At 35.7% G+C, this 21,654-nt stretch overlaps 1 protein-coding gene across 3 annotated transcripts; it reads left to right on the forward strand.

Annotated features, from left to right (window-relative positions):
- Positions 1 to 9,705: 9,705 nt before the first annotated feature.
- LOC136231310 (transcription initiation factor TFIID subunit 6) lies at positions 9,706 to 20,061 on the forward strand. 3 transcript variants are annotated; one of them, XR_010689751.1, is made up of 13 exons: positions 9,706 to 10,089; positions 10,170 to 10,256; positions 10,938 to 11,054; positions 11,149 to 11,257; positions 11,678 to 11,778; positions 11,873 to 12,010; positions 12,097 to 12,192; positions 13,066 to 13,190; positions 13,625 to 13,757; positions 14,870 to 14,995; positions 18,901 to 19,012; positions 19,277 to 19,363; positions 19,576 to 19,628. XR_010689751.1 is itself a non-coding variant. In XM_066020654.1 (12 exons), exons 1-12 carry the CDS (start codon positions 9,964 to 9,966, stop codon positions 19,932 to 19,934), a joined length of 1,629 nt encoding a protein of 542 aa, XP_065876726.1. In that variant the 5' UTR covers positions 9,706 to 9,963; the 3' UTR covers positions 19,935 to 20,061. The 3 variants fall into 3 exon arrangements, 2 of the variants coding, with proteins under 2 accessions (XP_065876726.1, XP_065876727.1); XM_066020654.1 differs by lacking the exon at positions 19,277 to 19,363 and having other exon boundaries at positions 19,576 to 20,061; XM_066020655.1 differs by lacking the exon at positions 19,277 to 19,363 and having other exon boundaries at positions 9,707 to 10,089; positions 10,953 to 11,054; positions 19,576 to 20,061.
- The last annotated feature ends 1,593 nt before the right edge of the window (positions 20,062 to 21,654 follow it).

Raw genomic sequence — 21,654 nt, forward strand, 5'->3', positions numbered from 1 at the left:
TTGAAAAGAAAAAGAACGAATAAAAAATACAAATAACAAGAACATTAATATAAACAAGTTAAATACATTATATGTAGGGATAATGTACCAAAATAGGCCTACGATTTTTGGAGAAGTATCAATTTAGGTTCCACTTACAAAATAGCATAAATATAGGTTTAACGTTTAAAAAAAGTTATCAATTTAGGCTTCGATAACGGATTGTAAGGGGGTGAAAAATACCACTTTTATGGAGTTAAGTGGGTAAATAGAACATTCTATGAGTTGGGAGGATAAATGGACAAGTTGAAGGGGTGAGAAATACCACTTTTATAGAGTTAAGAGGGTAAATAGGACATTCGATGAGTTGAGGGAGTAAAATGATCAATTTGGACAAGTTAAAAGGGCTGGGGAAGCATTAGGCCTTTATTTATTAGATAGAGTCTAAATTCCTTTGTTGAATTGAATTATGGTTAAAAATAATTGGAAAGATTAAAGGAAGAAAAATAGAAAATCATGGTTGAGTGGACTATTTTTTAGCATCTTTCATAGGTCTCGAAGAACTTCTGTTTTGGCTCAGATTTTTGCAAGTCGAATTTAGGATTATTGTTCCTTCTAGAGCCAAAACAGAGCTTTATAGAAGAAGTTACAAGTGTTTTTTGGGTAGATTATACAATAATTTCGACTTTAGTGTTTTTTGGCTTCAATTTTATTCTTAAATCTAGGAAAACATGCCATAAGAATAGGGTTAGCGGAGTAGCAGAGAGCCTAATTCTATGGACATTTTGCCTATAAATACCATACTTCACAAAAAAAAAAAAAAAAAAAAAGACATATCAACCAAAAAAATCAAGACTTTTCCAAACTTTTTCTTTCAACTCTCATTTCTTCACGTTTCAATTATTTTTTCAGCTCTTTTTTTCTTCTTTCCGAATACAATTGCTTCCTTTTTCTCGCTAGTATCCAAATACTCCGAGTCCGTGGTCCGATTACACTGCCAGAAGCTTCATTCGTAGCAGCAATTTACAATCTTCAAGCTACTCAAGTTTTTCATTCTTTTAAATACTTTCATTAGTTAGCTACGTGCTAAGAATTGTTCTTCATTCATTTTTGTAATTTCTCAATTATTTGCTCATTTTCTTTCTTGTATTCAAAATTTTCATAATTAATAAGTTTCTTTTGTCAAATCTTTGTGTTTGATTTTAATTTGGTGACCATTACTTAAATTAGTTAAACTTTATGTAGTGGAGTTAAGAACTCAAGAAAGATCTTTCAGTCCTTGAATCTTTCGTCAATTGATTATTTTTTGAAGTAAAAAAATCACAAAAAATGTAAATGTTAATTTAGGAATCAGCTTCTTTGGCACACTCGTAAAAATCGATAAAATCAAGGTTGAAAATGGTATATTCTAAAAATATCGCTAACAATTTTTAGCACGCTTATTTGAACACATTGGCAATGGCGCCACGAAAAAACACTGGCAAAGATCTTGTTCCTTCCGACTCAGAAGAAAATCAAAATGACAGTTTCGTGGCCGAAGTTGTAAACTGGTTATTTTTATTTATATAAAAAAGTAAAACGTTTATTTCTCTGTCACCACTCCTATGAAAATGGGTTTTGGAATATTTAGAAATAACGGGGCAGTACCAATAGTTATGATATTTCCCACCCCCGTTGACAAGCCTCTTAGTCTAGGACCTACAAAACGCCAACGATTGGTAAAGGGGAAAAGTTGAAAAGCAAGTTAACCTTTCCATGATTATATCTCTTTCTTATTTGGAATATGGTTATGATTGATTGAGCTCTTAAAATCTATTTGGTCTTTCTAGTACTCAAAATTGACAAGGGTTTTGTTTGGGGGTTTAATCCTTACAAGCTAAGCATTTGACTTGTGTAAGCGAGGGAGAATAAGTATAGTCCCCAAAGAGACGATACAAGTGATAACTCAGAGTATTGAGATAAAGAATTTGAGTGAAGATGCTGTCCAAGAGTAACGAGTATTGGGATAAACAATTTTGACAAGAGAATGCAATATATTGTAGGAGATTTGTTCAACAAGCTTCGTCCAGATATCCTATTGATACTGGTAAGAAGTGGAAGAAGACTATCAAGGAAGATGAGAACCAGTGCAAGTCACAAGTTGAAATATGGGGTGAAGTTCGCGTGACAAAGGTGAATCCGAAAAGTTGTGGAATGAGCTTTTTGAATTCATTTCGAACAATACCTTGGTTCGATTTGAGAGCTTTGAGTATGCTCAAGACTAACGAGTTTCTTTCATACTCAACTAGTAACTTGAGGTCAAGTTCTTTTTAAGAGGGAGTGAATGATGCATGCATCTTCTTCAAGGATTTGAGTCACAACGAAGGAAGTCGGGTGAGATACGAAGCAAGGGCGGACGTGTGGGGAAAACTGCCCCACACGGTGTGTCACACACCTACACACCGTGTGGAGCTCATGTGACATCGAGGGAGGGGGAGGGGGAGGGCACCTGAGTTAATTCACTCGACATGTGCCTTGCCCACACGCCAAGTGAACATGAACGGCTGGAGGCCACACACCGTGTGGCCTTACTTTTACAGCCAAAATTGGTTGGGAACAAGAAGGACAAAACACCAGCTTTTTCTGTTCAGTCTTGATAATTACTGTTATGCCATTACTGTATTTGATGTTTTTCCATTTAGGTTTAATTCTCTAAATGCCATTTAGGCATCTCTTTCCCATCTTACCCCTATCTTTCTTAGTTGTGTTGTAACCCTAGTTAGGTTATTTTAGTCATTTTCTTTTAATTGGGAGAGCTATATAAGCCTCCTTATTTCTAAGGATGAACATTAATCAAAATTATTATATTCTCGTTGAAGCTTTTTTTTAAGGTTTATCCCTTCAACAATGGGGATTTCACCATTCCTATGGATTTAGTCCGTGAAACCTCGGGATTAACTCCTTCTAATTTAGCTAGAGAAGAAACATCTTTGTTGATTTAAGATTAAAATCAACTTGTTCAATATTAATCCATATCAGTTATTGTGTATATGCATTTTATGGTGCATTAAAAGATTATTTTGAGCCTGTTGTAGCCGAAGCCATTTCAATCTGGAAAGTTCTCTCTTGGTTAAAATCTATGAATCGACGTTACCATTCTTTCTGATTGTTTGTCTGTAGTACAAGCAAGTAATCATCCTACATTTCGACTGTCCTATTTAGGTGATGTTATCACAGAGTGTGTTTCTATTTTTAAAGAGTTAGTTAATATTTCAATCTCTTTTGCTAAACCTTCAACAAACTCTAATGCTTATACCCTAACTCAAGCTGTAAATTCTATGTCTTTTTGAGGGGAGTGAGCTTGTGCACCTCAATTCCTTATCGATGTTCTTCTTTTTGATTTGAGTTAATATATTGCTATTTCTTTCAAAAAAAAAACAAATAATGGGATTCTCCATCATCTTCAATAGGACAAAATCTTAAAGAACCTCACACAAATCTTCCTCTCAAAATACTAGCTTCTACACTTCTGCAAAAGCTTCGACTCCGAAAAGTGTTACAAGTGCAAATGCAATTAACTAGTTTTCTTCTTTCATCTCAATTTGATTCTAGCCTTAATTAAAATGATTGTATATATATGCTGGGAGACCAAACATCCATTGTTGGGAAGTGATAAACTTTGTAAAAGAAGTAGAGAAACTTCTCCAATCCCCTCATAAGGGAATCAAGAAATTAGAAACATTAGCTTACAAAATTTTCTAATTGTCTATTTTTATATTTTAGTTTATTCTCTAAATTGATTAATTGATTGAAATTGCTAATCGAATTAAATATGAACAAGAACTAGAAAATTGGAACCAACTTTTGAAGAAGAAGAAGAAAAAGGAAGAGAAAAAGAAAAGAATATAATAAAGTTAGAAGATGAAGAACAAAAATAAAATCATATTTTTGAAATGCAAATTTTAAAAATAGTTGTGTAGAAAATAAGGTAGTTATGCATGAGAACTCAACCTCAAAAAATAACATAATGGATAAATTTTCTTTTAAAAATGGAAATATTTTATAATGGACTAGATGTAATATATCCGCTCAATAAAAAGGGATACGCATTACTTTATTGGAAAATGATAAATATTTTGTTTTCACTAGCAAGATCCTACTATATTAGCACATACAGAATTTCTCCTTACATCGGGAAGAACCATTATGGTTTCAGACCCGTAGCAAAATTAAGTATAACATTAATTGTGGCTACATGGCGTTGGGTCGAGACTTTCTCTCTCTAAGAAATAGAGAAAGAAAGCTCATTCCTAGCTCTTAGGTACCATTCTTAGCTAGGCTTTATGGTGCTTAGGAACCCTAGGCTTTTTTCCCGGCTTTCCGCTCCGCACCTTACTAAATGGTTTATAGTCTATCCCTTGGTCTAAATATGAGATTTAGAATGCCTTGATATGAGATCTAGAATGCTTCGACATGAGTTTTTGTTTTAGTTTAGGTGTTTTTCTACTCTTTGTGGGGTTTCTTTATACTAACTTTTCTTCTTGTAGTAACTTTTTGTACCTAGTTTTAAGATGTCACCATATGCTCTTCCTTTTGGTTTTTTTCTTCATCATGCTTTTCTCGGATCATAGTGCTAATCAAGTCGTCAGTTCTTAGATTGAACCTCGGGTGACCATAAAGACCGTTCATTGATTTGAGGAGCAGATCCAACTTTGGCCCGACCTTTCGGAACCGTGGAAAGTTGTGGATCAGAAAAAAAAAGGTACATAATAAGAAAATTACATCCATGGTACTTAAAATTTGATCTATTTCATACTTAGATACCTAGACTTCAGTTTTGCACGTAAAAAATATCGAAAAATTAACATGCTAGTTTGCTGTTAGTTTTCTCTCAATACTTATAAATATCTCATCATAGTAAATAAACCGAATTTTTCTTTGGCTTGTTCGAGCATTCCACTCATTGTCACCATTGGATATCTAATATTTTTCTTTTTTTATGGGGACAATTACAAAACTAGCACCTTTTAAAGGGCTAGTTTTCTTTTCTAACTCCTTTTGAGAAACTCACCAAAACTAACACATTTCATTAACTAAATTCCAACCTTGCCCTCATCTCTAACACTCCGCTCCCGCTCTTCAACATTCGAACTTCCATCACTCTAACCTAACACCCCTCTATTCCTCTCTCTAACTTTCCGGCGATTCATTGGCCGATTCTGTACATTTCATCCGGCGAATCTTTGTTACTTCGAGTGGACATGGCGAGAACACCAAGCTCAGACAACGAATCGAATTCAGAAGGAAGAACGAAAAAGAGGGTAAATAACTTGACTTTACATTTGCGTTTCTCTCTTCTATTGCATGTACATTTGTTGTGTTTGAGAAGGAACATTTCGTTTCGTTTCGTTTCGTTTACTGCTTCTGGTGTTAGGGTTTTTTCTGGGTTCGTCTGGTGTTAGGAAGTCATTCGGTTTGGTTGAAATTCATCGATGTGTATGTTCATCGGCAACCTAATTGTAGATAGTACATAGTCATAGACAGCCTAATGGCCGATAGAACATCCATATCGACGATATATTACCGATATAACATTCATATCGTCGATCATTTTGCCGATAGAACATTCATATCGACGTTATATTGCCGATAGAACATTCATATCGACGAACTATTACTGATAACTCTCTTATTTTAGCATACGCTAGCTCATTCTAGCTCAACGTTATAATTAGCTTAATTGTATGTTCCCTGATGACATGTCTACAACATTTTTCAGCATGATCGTGTAGACAAGAGGAAGAGAGATGAGCATGGCTCTCCTTCGAAGAAGAAAGCCAAGAAGAAATCTGGATATAAATACAAAGAAGCATTTGGAACGGAAAGCGTCATCACAGTTAGGTGTAACCTAGAAGCAGCAAACTAGATAAAGGGGTTGTTAACATCAGACCAACTAAATCTATTTAGGAAGAGTTGCTTCGGCCAATATTTGGAAATGACCAATACAGTATTTGCAGGAGTCCTCTGCCATACCATTTTAACAAGGGAGATCATACGTGAAGACCTCAAACCCAGGGAGCTTTGCTTCAAAGTTAGAGGTGTTGAGTTAAGATTTGGGGATTGGGAGTTTGGACTCCTAAGTGGGTTACGGTTTGGAGACATGGAAGCATTTCTCGAAAGGTTCAGTGGGATAAATAAGCCATATAGATTTAGGAATAAGTTTTTTCCAGGCATCCCTACACCATCCTATAAAGACGTGGAAACAATTATGCTGCAAACTGTTTGGAAGGATGAATCTGATCAGGATGCAGTTTCATTTGCCATGTTGTATTTTGCCATTGGCTGTGTGTTGGATAACACTCGCGAAAAAAAAGTTTTTCCTTGGGTGTTGGAACTTGCTGAAGCACCAATGGCCATGAAGAAGAATTTGAAATTATCTTCATCGTCAGTTTCAATATGTGTCACCGTACCTGGATTAACAAATTTCAGTGTCTCACAATAATCAGGTAACAACATGTACGATTCTTCAGGTGTACCACTCGTGCTATCTACCGCCCAACATCTTGCTCTCCAAGCTTGCATGTAAGATAAGTTGATTGAAAATAATTTTTCAATCTCCCAAATGATGTGACTTGGACGGTACACCCGATTCTCCATATCTAACTTCTCACTAAGTATAATACCTGCTACTCGTTTCCCCGCTTGCCTATGATGTGGCAATAGTTGTCCACCCCTATCATAAGTGTGACTGTCCATACTGTCAATTCTCCGAAGCATGAACATATTTGAACCGAGTATGACTCCACCTCTAGCCCGCCACTTGCATGTGTCAACATGCTTGCATCGGACCTCAAACAAAGACTTAGTTGATCTGTGCACCTTCCATTCGAACATATTATCAATTGAATATCTTCCAAGTGCATCTTGTAGTTCTCGTTTGCTTTTGAACATATCATGCGCCTTCAACCCACCATCCCCCGAAGATTCTGTAGTTTTCATCGGAATGTCTACATCCTCTGGTACTTGTGGAACAAACCGAAATGGATCCGTTCTCCTTCTCATTCCTGCTTCATCATCAATCTCATGCAAACTTGGTTGAACATTATCAATCGATGGTTCTGAAACGTCTATTTGGCGATCATCGTTATCATATACGTGATCATCATTGTCAAATCCATTGTATTCGTTATCATATCCATGGTCATCGTTATCACATCCATTACCATATCCTTGATCATCCCCGTTCATTACATTATCATACCCACAATTGTGATCTAATGTAATATCGTCTAGCCCAACATGAGATTGGGTATATGGATTCATGACATGTTTTGCCGGACCACGAGTCTCAATTGCTATGTTAGGTACACAATAACTTATTCTGGTTGCCTCTACTTCAGTAACATTTTGTGGCCATAATTCAGCAACAATTGGTCGTCTTACTTCTGCAACAATTGGTCGTTTTACTTCCGCAACATTTGGTCGCCGTACTTCAGCAACCATTGGTCACCTTACTTCCGCAACACTTGTTCGAGAAGTCATAGTCACATATAATGGCATCACACCGGGTTTATTCCATCTACAAAACTCAACGAAACCAGCAATATCATTGTCATCCACTATGTGTGCTAATCTTCCAAAAAGTTTATTTGGACCGTATGTTGTGTGCATTGCCATTTGTATGTCAAAACAGGTTGCATCAACATTCAAGGAAGCGTGAATTCTATCTCTCAAAGTTTGATAGTCAGTTGGCGTTGAAAAATGGAGCACCTTAGATTGACCACCAACGTATATCATAGTGTCCATGTGCCCCTCTTTTTTCCATTCTCCATCCCACGAAAGCATACACAGACAAATATTCGGGGTGGACATATTTCTGCATTATCATAAACACAGAAGTAAATTATATATTATTGTAACTAAACGAAGAAAGCTAACGAAAATTATATATTATTGGTATACACACTTCAAACTATAAGATATGTCGATATATGTCGATACAACTTAAATATAGACACATATCGGCACATATCTACAATGTATTCTCGTGATAGATGTCGATAGTGATCATGTATCGATTGATTTCGACGGAAGATCAAAAGACGTTTTTCTAGAATGATCTGTTAAGCGGTGCCTTAAATGCATGTAATGATCACTTTGACTTTCACTCTCAGGATTAAATACGTCGATATATGTCGATACAACATACGTTTCGACACCTATCGGCACATATCGACATATAAAGGCACATATCTGCGAAGTATTATCGTGATAGATGTCGATAGTGCTCATATATCGACATATATCGACGGAATATGAATAGACTTTTTTTCTAGAATGATCTGTTAATGAGCATTAAATGCATGTAATGATCACTCTTATTCGCATATGAATCTATAGTCTGTTGAGATTCCCCATGCATATTACAGTTCCTTCATCTATAAATAGACTCGTTGTCTGTTCATAGTTTATTATTCATTCTAGTAAACTCTTCAGCTCTCAAGTTTATCAAAAAAATGGCAGCAACACCACCAGGATCACCACAGTCGCCACCACCACCACCTCATCCTCTGCCCGAGTTCGAAGAACTCATGGCTGCTTTCATCCTTTCGTTCCGTGATGGAGGCACGGCCGAAATAGTGACGTTCATGAGGGGCATGGCACACACCATGTCTTGGGCTGCAGAAGAAACGTCTGACCTTCTGGAGTCAGTCATGGGACAAAACAGGCGGCTGAGGAGGATAGTGAGGCGCCTCAAGAGGGACTTGGAGAAGTCCAGGAAGGACTACGCTGATGCGTTAATGGGTCCTGAGTACCTTTAGTTTATCATGTGTTTTTTTTTGTTTTTAATGTTTACGTACTTTTATTAGGTGTTTTGTGTTTGTTTCTTTTTTTTGCTTATGTGTTTTGTGTTTTTCTATTATGTTTACCTGTGTTTTTTTTCGTTTTTTTATGTTTTATGTATTTTTTTCCTTATTTTAATATAAAAATATGGTTATGTTTTATGTGCTTTGTGTTTGAATTTTATGATTTAGAATGGAAAATCACACATTTCTGTCTGTCGATATTCATCTTATATCGACAAATATCGACACTGTCGGGAAAACCGCGGATTGAAGTTCCAAATCAAATGCATCTTCTTACAACAATGTCACTCATTTTAGGGTTTCGCACGAACAGTAATATCATGAAATGACAACAGCAACGATATACATTGGGTTTTAGAGAAACAAAATGATACATCTTAACCATGAATAGGACGAAGCTTTAAATATTGTAAATAAATGTAAAACTTACATGATTGTGTATAAAATCTTGAAGCACACACTGTGGGTTGGATTGAATGTTGATCGGCGTCTATAAATTGATCCCGTTCTTTAGAGAGAGAGAGATAGTGAGAGAGAGAGCGAGAGCGTGAGCGGGAGGAAAAGAGGAAAATGGGGGGAAAGACAACGTTATAAAAGGTTAGAGATGAGGGTAAGGTTGAAATTTAGTTAATGAAATGTGTTAGTTTTGGTGAGATTTTGAAAGTATGTTAGAAAAGAAAACTAACCCCTTAAAAAGTGCTAGTTTTGTAATTGTCCATTTTTTTTTTTTGTTGTATGTATTAAGTTGCTTGGTTTATTAATGCAACTGGTTATTTTTATGTATTAAAAAAAAAATAAAACGTGTTTTTTTTCTCTGTGACCAGTCCTACGCAAATGGGTTTTGGAATATTGAGAAATAACTGGGCAGTACCAATAGTTATGATATTTCCCACCCCCGTTGACAAGGCTCTTAGTCTGGGAGGGAGCTACAAAGCGCCAAGGATTAGCAAAGGCGAAAAGTTGAAAAGCAAGTTATCCTTTCCTGATTATATCTCTTTCTTGTTTCGAATATGGTTATGATGATTGATTGAGCTCTTCAAATCTACTTGGTCTTTCTGTTGCTCACAATTCACAAGGGTTTTGTTTGGGGGTTTAATCCCTACAAGCTAAGCCATTCGACTTGTGTAAGCGAGGGAGAATGAGTATAGTCCCCAAGGAGACTATACAAGTGATAGCTCAGAGTATTGGGATAAACAATTTGACTGAAGATGCTGCCCTTTTACTTGCCCCTGATGTTGAATATCGCATGCGCGAAATCATGCAGGTTCTTTCTTCTTTTATCTAACTTTTTTCTCTGTATTTTATGAACATAGTTGCTATTTCTTACGACTTATGACCTACCAGGAGGCAATCAAATGTATGCGTCATTCTAGAAGGACTGTCTTGACTGTTGATGATGTTGATGGTGCTCTTAACCTCAGAAATGTCGAGGTAATCGATCTTCCCTTCAATTGCTTTTCTTTTCCCGAATTTGGTGGGCAATGTTTTATCTGAGAGTGGGAATCATCTGAAATTGATGTTACGTAGTCGTTTGGTAGTTGGTTAGTAAAAAAATTCGATCGAAGCTGCAAAATGTATGGAATTTGGTAGAAACTAAGCTGAACTCGTTTTGCGATGTGGGAAACTAGAAGGGGAGAACTTGAGAGAAATATGGACCCATCTCCGAGACACGACCATATGAAACAGAAGGATAACTTTGCACCCTGGGAATTCTTGGAGTATACACAATTGACTTGCCATTTGTTTAATGATAGAACTAAAGACTTTCCTTATATAAAAAGGAGATAGAGAAAACTTTGTATTAAAGCTTTGAACTACGGTTGTGTTTCAGATGTTAGCAACATAATTGTTTCTGAATCTTATATGGCTTTTATTTTATGTTCAAAGCATGAAAATATGGATACCTTGCCATCTACTTTTATGCTCATAGTTGCAATCTGAGTTTAGGGCTTCAATGTTTTTCTGGCCGACATTTTGCTGTAATCCAATGTATTTGAGAGAGAATTGAATGGTTGATGTCTTGAATACTATTAATACAACTAGTGTTGTTGATTTTCAAAAGTTAAAATTCTAAATTGTTCAGGCAATTTCTATTTAATCTTATTATCTTAGTTCGTTTTCTATCAGCCAATTTATGGCAATGCATCAGGGGGCTCTTTGCAGTTCAAGAGAGCCATTGGTCATAGAGATTTGTTTTACATTGATGACAAAGATATTGACTTCAAAGATGTAAGGAATTGTTACTCGTACTAACTTACTTTATCATATAAAATAATATTTTGGATCTCTTTTTATGTTTCAGCATTTTTTGCATGATGTGCAGATCATTGAAGCTCCTTTACCAAAAGCACCACTTGATACTTCGATTGTTTGTCATTGGCTAGCTATTGAAGGTGTACAACCTGCTATCCCGGAAAATGCTCCGTTGGAAGGTTAATCTCTTTTTTTTTTCTAGACACCTTCTTGTTTTACGTTCCTAGTGCCTAATCATAGCACCTATAATATTGTGTATTAGCACTTTTCACAACTATTATAATTCAGCAAATTATATTTCATGATTAAAATTTAAAATGGACAATAGCACTTTTTGGGTTCCCAGCGCCTTTGACTTTTAAAGTAGGATGGTATATTATAAGGTGGATATTGAACTTTGAAGAGTTAATGAGACAACTAGAAATGCTCGCTGTTTTGTTTTATATGGGCAAAAGAAATGCTGTAAATTGTGGCAATTTCCTCCCAGAAAATACTTAAGAGGATTCTGATGAAATTGATGAAGAATGCTATTTTCAATTTCTGTTTCTATATTGGCCAGAATTTGGAGCTAATATTGGATTTTTATGCTTCATCTTCAGTTATTGCGCCTCCTACTGATGGAAAAAACAATGAACAAAAAGAGGGACTTCCAATTGACATTAAACTTCCGGTTAAGCATGTATTATCTAGGGAGTTGCAGGTGACTAATATACCATCAATTTGTTACATTTATTTATTTTTAGTTTTCCACGCGTTAGTATAATTTATTTAATTTTTTTCGTGGCTGTTTGCAGCTATACTTTGATAAAATCACAGAGCTTATAATGACTAGTCCCGAGTCAGCTCTCTTCAAAGAAGCTTTAGTGAGTCTAGCCACCGATACTGGACTTCATCCATTGGTCCCTTACTTCACATGCTTCATAGCTGATGAGGTGATAATATCCTAATATTTTGTCACACACCAACAAATGGAAAGCTATGCTGTTTTTCAGACTAATTTTTCCCTCTAATTATGCAGGTTTCTCGTGGTTTAAATAATTATCACCTTCTGGTTGCGTTGATGCGTGTAGTTAGTAGTCTTCTGCAGAATCCTCACATACATATAGATCCATATGTAAGTGAACTGGTTGTATGTAAATTTACTATTGTGAAATAATATTCTGTCAGTTTATTTTCTTGGGTGTCAAACCTTGTGTTAATGTTAATACAGCTCTGAGGTTGGCTTTTAGAATGCCCTTTTATGTAAGATTGAACAATTTGCATCATCCCTCTTGGCGCAACGGTAAAACGTTGTTGCCGTGTGACCAGAGGTCACGGGTTCGAGTCTTAGGAGCGGCCTCTTGCCAATTAAATTGGCAAGGGAAGGCTTGCCCCCAATACACCCTTGTGGTGGGACCCCTCCCCGGACCCTTGCTCAGCGGGGACGCGTAATGCGACCGGGCCGCCCTTTATTCTGACCACCATTACAAAATTTGTTTCCAAGCATTCTTTATTGCTGGTAAAACCATGATCAGAAATTCATCTGGAAAATTTATTTCCTCTAGAAAGAAAAATACAGCTATGATCAGTTTTTTTCTTTGTCACAGTTATTCTAAAAAAAGTGGAGTAATTACTTGCACAAAATATACTTTTGTTGAGGGGAAAAAAGGTGCATTTGTTTTACTATGCATATGCACATATGGTTCTTTTTATTTTTCTGTTCACTATCTCTTAGTGTAGTTTTTTCTATTTCCTTGGCAGTTGGAGTAACCTTTCTTTCTACAGTTGGTTCACTAATTAGTTTGAATTGAAACAGAACATGTTCTTTAACTAAACAACTTCAGACCTAGTAACTTATTATTTATTGGTGCTGATTTCTTGGTTATATGATCTGTCACGACAATCTTAAGTGGTCTTTCCTTATAACTATTCAACAACTGTATATACTTCTGTAGTCTGCGTGAAGACTATGCAATGTTTGAAATTGATGAGTTGGATTTCTTCTTAGCTACATCAATTGATGCCATCTGTGGTCACCTGCCTTGTTGCAAAAAGGATAGGGAATAGATTTGCAGACAACCACTGGGAACTCAGAGACTTCACAGCCAACCTGGTTGCCTCGATATGCAAAAGGTAATACACTGTGATGTAGCTTTCTTTTGTACACACAACAGAAACATTTTGCTAGTATAGTAATCAGTAACAAACCATCATTTGTATTTATCCTTATGCATACAAAATAATCTGAACTCAGGCTCAGGCATCCAGTAGATCATCTGCTTGGTTCCTTTCACTTTTACATCTATGGCATCCTGTGCATTTCCTTTTTTTCCCTCAAAAGTTATAAATCTGGCTGAGTTCTACCAACCAATGTAATTACGCGAGAAATTTGTGGATACTAAGCTACATCTTAATTCTTTTCCCCTATTTAGAAGTTGGATGTTTGGGGAGTTCATCGTTTTAGTTGTTTTGCTTCCTAGCCAATCTGCTGACTTGAATTGTTCATCCATATCATTGTTCTGCTTCATATCTCATACTCAAGATTCAAGTCTCAAATTTTATTGCAGATTTGGACATGTTTATAGCAGTCTTCAGACACGTTTGACGAAAACATTGATTAATGCACTTTTGGACCCAAAACGGTCACTTACTCAACATTATGGCGCAGTTCAAGGGTTGGCAGCCCTTGGGCCCAATGTGGTATGCTCTTCTTTCACATTTCTAGTAGTTAAAATTGTTTGTAGAATGCTAATCACAAATTATATCCTTAAATTGTTCTAATGTGCAACCTGCAAAAGTTATATATCATACAGCAGCTGTTTGACAAATCGATAAAACAAAAGAAGAGATTAACTAAAGGTTTTCATCTATAGTTATGTTGATGAATGGTCAACCTTTTGCTGCTTTGGTAAATGTGTAAAAATGGGAAAAAGAAATTCTTCTTGGAGATAAATTATGGCTTTGGAGGAACAATTGTAGGTTATAAAGGGGATAAAACAAGATAAGATGCTAATTAATATTAGATAACATTCTGCAATTGCATAGATAAGAGTCAGCTCAGCAGCAGATTTTGTGGCGTCTTGTAGGGTTAATTTATTTGTGGTGTTGACCGTTGCAATTCAAATGATTGCAAATTTTGGAAAGTCCTCGTTGCTATATAGTTATTTTTTGATAGATCCTGTTATATATGACATTTAAACGCGTTTTATACATAGAAAGATCAAAGAAATGTAATATTTTCACTTGCACTTTCTCCTTTCGGATAATTTAGTCAAAACAAAGTTGTCTCCACTTTTATTTAGTTTTTGAAAAGGAAACAAATTATTTTAAATTGAAGGGCCATATTTTGAAAATATATCTGCCTATTCTTATCCTTCTATCATACATTGATACCAAAGCAGAAGCAAAGGTTTTCTTCAAGCAATTCTTTGTTATATACCATTTTAATCTGTTATTTGAAAGTGTCTCTGTTCTCTTGGCTCCATGCATTCTTTCTACACAGTTTGGGGAAAATTTATGTACTTGTAGCACATCCAATCCTGCTACCATGCCTAATTTTGTTGTATAGGTTTCTGGGTTTTGGATGCTGACATTGACTATTTATCTGTTGGATGAGCATTTGCACTGAAATTGATTTGGGGAGTTGAATTACTTATCGCTATATTCTTGTCAAATGCTTTGTTTCCCATTCTAGACTCTGTACGTTGTGATCATAAAACTATAAGTTATGTATTTATTTTTTGCATAAAAGAATAATAATTATATGTTTCATCATGGGATTTGAATCAGCAATGATATTGCTTTAAATGCAGGTTCGCCTTCTTTTACTGCCAAACCTCAAGCCTTATCTCCAAGTTCTTGAACCAGAGATGGTTCTTGAGAAGCAAAAAAATGAGATGAAGAGGCATGAAGCTTGGCGTGTTTATGGAGCGTTGTTGGTAAGTGGTTTAAATGGTGATGTGTCAGGATTAGGATTTCTGACAGTAAGAGTAGGGCAGAAAAGATCTTAGGAGAAGAGAAGAAGAGAGAAAGAAGACAGAAGGTTAGAGAAAGATCGAGATAAACAGAGAAAAGAGAGAATAGAGAGAGAGTTTAGAAAAAAGAAATAAGAATTTCATTAATCAATTGCATAATGAATTAGTACATCCCAATTCTCTTAAATAGGGAAAAAGAAAGTAAAGATGGCCTAACAAATTCATCTCTCTAATAATTCTAACCTACTTAAATAGGAATAGGAAATACAATCTACCTTAAATCACTCTAATAATTCTAACATACCTTAAATAAGAAAAGGAAATACAACCTACCTTAAATAAGAATATGAATTACAGCAATTCACTAAATAGATAGAATGACAGCTAAGGATGGTAAAGAGCCATTTTAATCCTTCTTCTTTTGCTTATATGTGACAATACTTCCCCCTTTAGAGCATTCTTGTCCCCAAGAATGTCAAAATATGGAGATCAGTGAACTTGAAAGGGCTCTGCTACGGAAACAGCCCATTGAATTTGTAGCGGAACACGAAGATGACCTGGAAAATTTCTCTTCTTAAAATTCCAGCATGAGCTATGTGTTTTCTCAATAGTAGGAAAGTTTTGGGTTCTGACATCTAAAGTTTTATGTTTGATCACTGAAGGCATATTAGTTTCAACAAGGATTTTCAGTGTGTTTGAGGTGATTGGAGATCTGAAAGTCGGGTTAGGTTTCAGATTGTTTTGGGTGTTTAGGGTGGTTATTGGGGATTTGAATGGCGGTTTAGGTTGCAATTCTTCCCTATCATCTTTGTCTTGCCTAAGGGCTGCTTGTAATGCTCTAGGGTAATAGGATCTCTTAATCCCAATATTTAAAGGAATGATGGGACATGGTAGAGAGTAAGACTCAATAATGAAGGGGCTTACCCTTCTAAACAGACCCTCCTTAACAATTTCAACAGTGACCTGCTTCCTTAGAGAAGGCTGCTCTAGCACATCTTCAACTTTTCCTTGCAAATAGAGACCTTCCAATTCTATTTTCTTTTGTGCCATTTCATCAAACAGTTGGAGGGTGGTTTGCAAGGTTTCCTCTTCTTTGTTCTCAGGCATTACATCAAACAACTGGTAGGCAATAGAAGAGGGATTTGAAACTCCTTGAGTTTCTAGAATCAATTGAGACAAATTTGAGAGGGATTTACAGATTTGTTCAAGAGAGTCTTGTTGCTTCTTGTGAAGAAGTTCCCATCGCTGATCGGAGTCATGTTGCTCCTTGCAAATCTGTTTCCATCGTCGATCAATTTCTTCCATGGGCAGAGGAAGGAAATCTCTGATACCAATGTCAGGATTAGGATTTCTGACAGTAAGATTAGGGCAGAAAAGATCTTAGGAGAAGAGAAGAAGAGAGAAGGTTAGAGAAAAGAGAGTAAGATTAGGGCAGAAAATATCTTAGGAGAAGAGAAGAATAGAGAAAGAAGAGAAAAGGTTAGAGAGAGATCGAGATAAACAGAGAAAAGAGAGAAGAAAGAAATAAAGATTTCATTAATCAATTGCATAATGAATTGGTACTGCACAATTCTCTTAAATAGGAAAAATGGGAAAAGGAAAGTATACTAGTCTTCCTAAATTCATGGCCCTAATAATTCTAACTTACCTTAAATCACCCTATTAATTCTAACCTACCTTAAATAAGAATAGGAAATATAACCTCCCTTAAATAAGAATAGGAAATATAGCAATTCGCTATAAATAGGCATAATTTGAATAATTGTGACAATACTTCCCCCTTTAGAGCATTCTTGTCCCCAAGAATGTATGAAGTTTGGAATTCAGTGAACTTGAAACGGCTCCGGGACAGAAACAACCCATTGAATTTGTAGGGGAACGACAGTGAACTTGAAAGGGCTTTGTGACTGTGGCTCAAACAGACCATCCTTAGTGAGCCATCTTATTGGTTCATACTTGTGAGCATCAACACTCCATAGGATTTTCATTCTTTCCAATGCATACGGTTGATAAGCTACCACATCTCCTTGCATTTCATCTTTTGCTATTTGTCCTTCAGCTCGATTTATGAATGCAGCAAATCCACAATTTCTCTCTCACCATCGTTCTATAGTTGCTCCAGGCCACTTCATCTTCACTCTAGCAACAGACTCAACTCTTCCAAATGTCCGTAGAAGAAAATTCTCATCAATAATACCATTTATTGACAAATTCATGCCAATTAAAACAGCTGATAAATCTATAGACTCGCTCATGCCAAAGGAAACACCGGTGATTAGCTGTGAGTCATTAAAACCTCCTTTTTCAGAAGCATAAGGTCTCCCTAGTCTAATGGAAGTAGTGCAAGGGCTCAGAGCCTTAGCATCAAGTTGAGCATTAGGAGTCGCACTCCTTGGTAAGGAAGAACCAATAAAAGCATAACTATGAGAGTAAGGAAGCCCAATTGTTTGGCCAACCGATGGGCTCACGTTTGCTCCAAATAGTGTAGTGTCCGGAGTTTTCGGGTTGGCCACTGGTATCAGATTGGTTTCAGGCAGAAGTTGCAGTTTGATTGGGGTGTTTTGGGTGTAAGGTGAAGTAGTTAATGGAGGTGTGAATGTAGGGTTAGGTTTCTGAGTTGTTACAGGTGTTGGATTTATTTCAGCAGAGGTTATGGTGTAGGAATGGTTAGTTTGGATCCATTGCTGTTCTACAACATCACTGGTGTCATTTTCCTGGAACCTTTTGCTAATTTCTTCCACAAAGATCTCCCAATTAACAACTGGTTGGATTTTGATCCAATTTTTAAACCACTTCTCAGCCCTTCCGTGCAAATACAAATCAACGAGATCCAACCTTCTTTCTTCCACCACTTCAAATAATTGGAAATATTTCTCACATTTACTTAACCAATTATCCACATCAATCCCCTCGAAATAAGGCAGAGCACACTTAGGTAGCATCTTACTGAAATAAGGGTTTGAATTTGAGGAATCAGTTTTGTTTTGATGATGGTAATCACCTAAAATGCCCTTTCCCGAATTACCCATGATAAAGGAGGAATTTCCGTTTTCCTTATGAGGATGTGTTTCAGGTTGGAGGGTTTTAGGAGGCTGGGACTGACTTTCGTTGTTTTGAATGATTAAGGTGAGAGAAGTTAGAGATCTAACTACCTCTTCAATGGAAGACTGAGCTTTGTTTTGATCTTTCTTGATTGAGTCCAGACGCAGGTTTTGAGCGGCCTGAACATCAGCGAACTCACCTTTCAGGATTCCCATGTTGGTGGCAGTGAGCTCTTCATGTTCCTTCAATTTGGCATTTAAGGCCTGAATTTGTCTTTCAATGGCTTCCATGGTTTGTGTATAGTTGGTCCTTACTGTTCATACAATTTAAAATAATAGCGGAGGATTGTAGTCTCTGATACCAATGTCAGGATTAGGGATTTCTGACAGTAAGATTAGGGCAGAAAAGATCTTAAGAGAAGAATAGAGAAAGAAGAGAGAAGGTTAAAGAGAGATCGAGATAAACAGAGAAAAGAGAGAATAGAGAGAATTCAGAAGAAAGAAATAAAGATTTCATTAATCAATTGCATAATGAATTGGTACAGTACAATTCTCTTAAATAGGAAAAATGGGAAAAGGAAAGTATACTAGTCTTCCTGAATTCATGACACTAATAATTCTAACTTACCTTAAATCACCCTATTAATTCTATCCTACCTTAAATAAGAATAGGAAATATAATCTCCCTTAAATAAGAATAGGAAATATAGCAATTCGCTCTAAATAGGCATAATTTGAATAATTGTGACATGATGTTATATGCTTATCCCGTAATTACTTGGGAGAAGTCTCAAGGTGGTTATGTAACACAGTCAATTCATTTTCTAGCATGCAGCAGGTCTATGCATGTACAACCACCTGAAGATATTTCCACCTTTTTCATCACCTCCGACACATGTTGTGTGGAAGACCAATGGAAAGATTGACACTACGGGCTCAAGTAGGTCCTATCAACATTGCTATTCTTTTTCTTTTTAAATGAAATACCATTTCTCTATTAGGGTTTACTTGCTAATATTCTTGCAACTTTGCCTGAAATTTAGATTTGAATTTAAGTCCTAATGGTGGTGATCACTGTGTTAAACTAAAGTGGATCAACTCTTTTTTTTTTATGGATGTGCAATATAGGAAGGGACTTTATTACAAGTAGTCAGCTTCCTTCTTAATTCTTTTTTTATTCTTTTTATTTTTATGGTATCCTCAGTATATAATAGGAGGAAAATCATTCAGTGTTGATGAAAGTTGTTGATGGTGATCCAATGATCCAAGGGAGCACGTTTAAGACGGAGTTGTATCTTAATAGTTTACATTGCATTAGATCTTAGAAATGTCATTTTCTATTAAAAAAATTGTGTTCAATTATAATTTCAGTATTTGGTTCAGACTTTTTTTTCGCAAGTGGACTAGAGTCGATCTGATTTACTTGGGCGTGTGTGAAAATGCAATCACAATGCATTTGGTCACAAATTTTTCTGTTTCTGACTTAAAAAAAAAAAACAATAGAGAAACGCAAGGCAAGCAAGGAGCACTTGGAAGAACCACCAAGAAAGAAGATAGCAACAGATGGTCCAGTTAATGTAGTTTTAAGTGAGAAATCATCATCTGATATGGAAATTGAAGCAGTTGGTCCAGCTCCAGTAGGTGTTAAGGCATCTGGGGATGAAATGCGTAAGAATAAAGAGGTAGAGAGAAAAGTTGATAGGGAAAAGGGAGTTGGTGGAGCTATAAAGACATCAGGCATCCTTGGTCAGGTATGGAAGGATGAGTTGAAATCTGGGAAACTTGTGACGTCACTGTTTGAGCTGTTTGGTGAAGGCATTCTGTCCTTCATTCCGGGCCCTGAGATGTCATTATTCTTATGAAACCCTCCCTGTACATTAAGTAGTTGAATTGAATTTCAGTGTTGTATTCTCAAAGATTAAGTGGTTTAATCATAGAATGTGACCTAACCTAATATTGGAATCAAATTTTATGTACTTTGTTAAAACATCTGTAACTCAATAGACTTTCGGTTTAGTATTCTACTTTCCAATACAACTAGACCCACAGACAGAGATTCTGACCGTTCTTTCTTTGACATCTGTGATTTGGAGAAACATATGATCTGTCCAAAACTTGCACTTTACAAGTTTTCAAGTTCTCTGCAATTACTTTTCGTCACAAATTACTACTTACAGTATTTTGGAATAAATTACGGTCACGTGCTCTCAATTTTGGTCTTACTTTATTTTGTGAATTTTAAAACCGAATATAAGAGTCCATTAATTTTGCGTTTTAGTAACATCTTTTGTCCTGTAACTATTCCAATAACATTTAATCTTCTATAGAAATTACATTTTAATCAACTTTGATCTTTGGGATAAGATACAAAAATACTTCTAATTTTGGCAACCAAAACTAATTTTGTTACAAATGGTAGCTGGCTCAATTTTACCTCTGACTGCAAGCAGACACGAATCTCGTTATATTTACTCCACTTATGCGTTATGTTATTACCGATCAAAGACATGTATAGAGGTATGAAACGTGTGTACACGTGTTTTTGATATGGTGTAGAAAACAAAATAATTTTTTAAAAAAAAACTTCTTAATTTTTTTTACACGTATAGAGGTATGAAACGTGTGCATGTGTTTTTGATATGGTGTAGAAAACGAGATAATTTTTTTTCCAATCGTTTTTTATTTGTTATTTATAAGTGATAACAATAATACACATATGATACGGAGATAATGAGATTCATGACTGCATAAAGTCATCAGTTAATAATAACTTTCAAACATTATGGGTAAAATTGGTCCAATTTACAAACATTAGGGTTATAATTGTGCATTTTATAACGTTATGAGTAAAATTGTTTCTAGTTGCCAACGTTGGGTATATTCTTGCATCTTATCCTTTAATTTTTTTCGAATTTTTTGGTTTCGAGGTTAGTAGTGTTCACCTGGACCCTAAATAACCTTTGGTCTTTTAGATCTAGGTTCATTATAATCATACGGTGGATATACAAAGCATCCTAAGGTGTAAATTTAATGAGTTTAGATCTAATGGTGAATGACCAAATTCATTAGGTCATTCAGGGTCCAGGTCAACGCATTAGGAGAGAAAAAGTGGTTTAGAGACAAAAAATTCAAAAAATGGCGAATTTGTAAAATCTGAAACATGGTTTTGTGGAAATTAAGGTTCTAAACAACTTTAAGGTTCTAAACAACTTTAATTCTTGTAATTTTCCATTTTAAAAGCAGTTATTATGAGATTATCTTTTTTATAAGGGATTTTTTTTATGTATGGTTTTGATGTTCATGGATCATAAAAAAAAAAAAAGACCAAAATAGAAAGGTCATAATTGTAATTAGTCCTATTATTTTGCAATGAAATAAAACCACATAATTAATGGGATAACGTTAAAATGTGCCTCTATCGTTTTCGGAGAAGTGCAATTTTATCATAATTATTATGCAATTTTACTCTTAACGTTTTCAAACAAATTCAATTTTCCCTTTACCTAATAAAAGAGTTAAACATACTGATTTGATTATTATTTGACTATCATATTAGATCTTTCAAATACGGTTGTCGATAAA

Source organism: Euphorbia lathyris, chromosome 5, assembly GCF_963576675.1.
Source record: "Euphorbia lathyris chromosome 5, ddEupLath1.1, whole genome shotgun sequence".
In the NCBI taxonomy this organism is placed as follows: Eukaryota; Viridiplantae; Streptophyta; class Magnoliopsida; order Malpighiales; family Euphorbiaceae; genus Euphorbia; species Euphorbia lathyris.

What these genes read in the sequence shown, in the direction of transcription:
- LOC136231310 (XM_066020654.1), top strand. Translation starts at nt 9,964, where the DNA reads ATGAGTATAGTCCCCAAGGAGACTATACAAGTGATAGCTCAGAGTATT. An exon ending in GCATGCGCGAAATCATGCAG is followed by an intron (nt 10,090 to 10,169) that starts GTTCTTTCTTCT and finishes ATGACCTACCAG; the next exon opens with GAGGCAATCAAATGTATGCG. An exon ending in ACATACATATAGATCCATAT is followed by an intron (nt 12,193 to 13,065) that starts GTAAGTGAACTG and finishes ATTTCTTCTTAG; the next exon opens with CTACATCAATTGATGCCATC.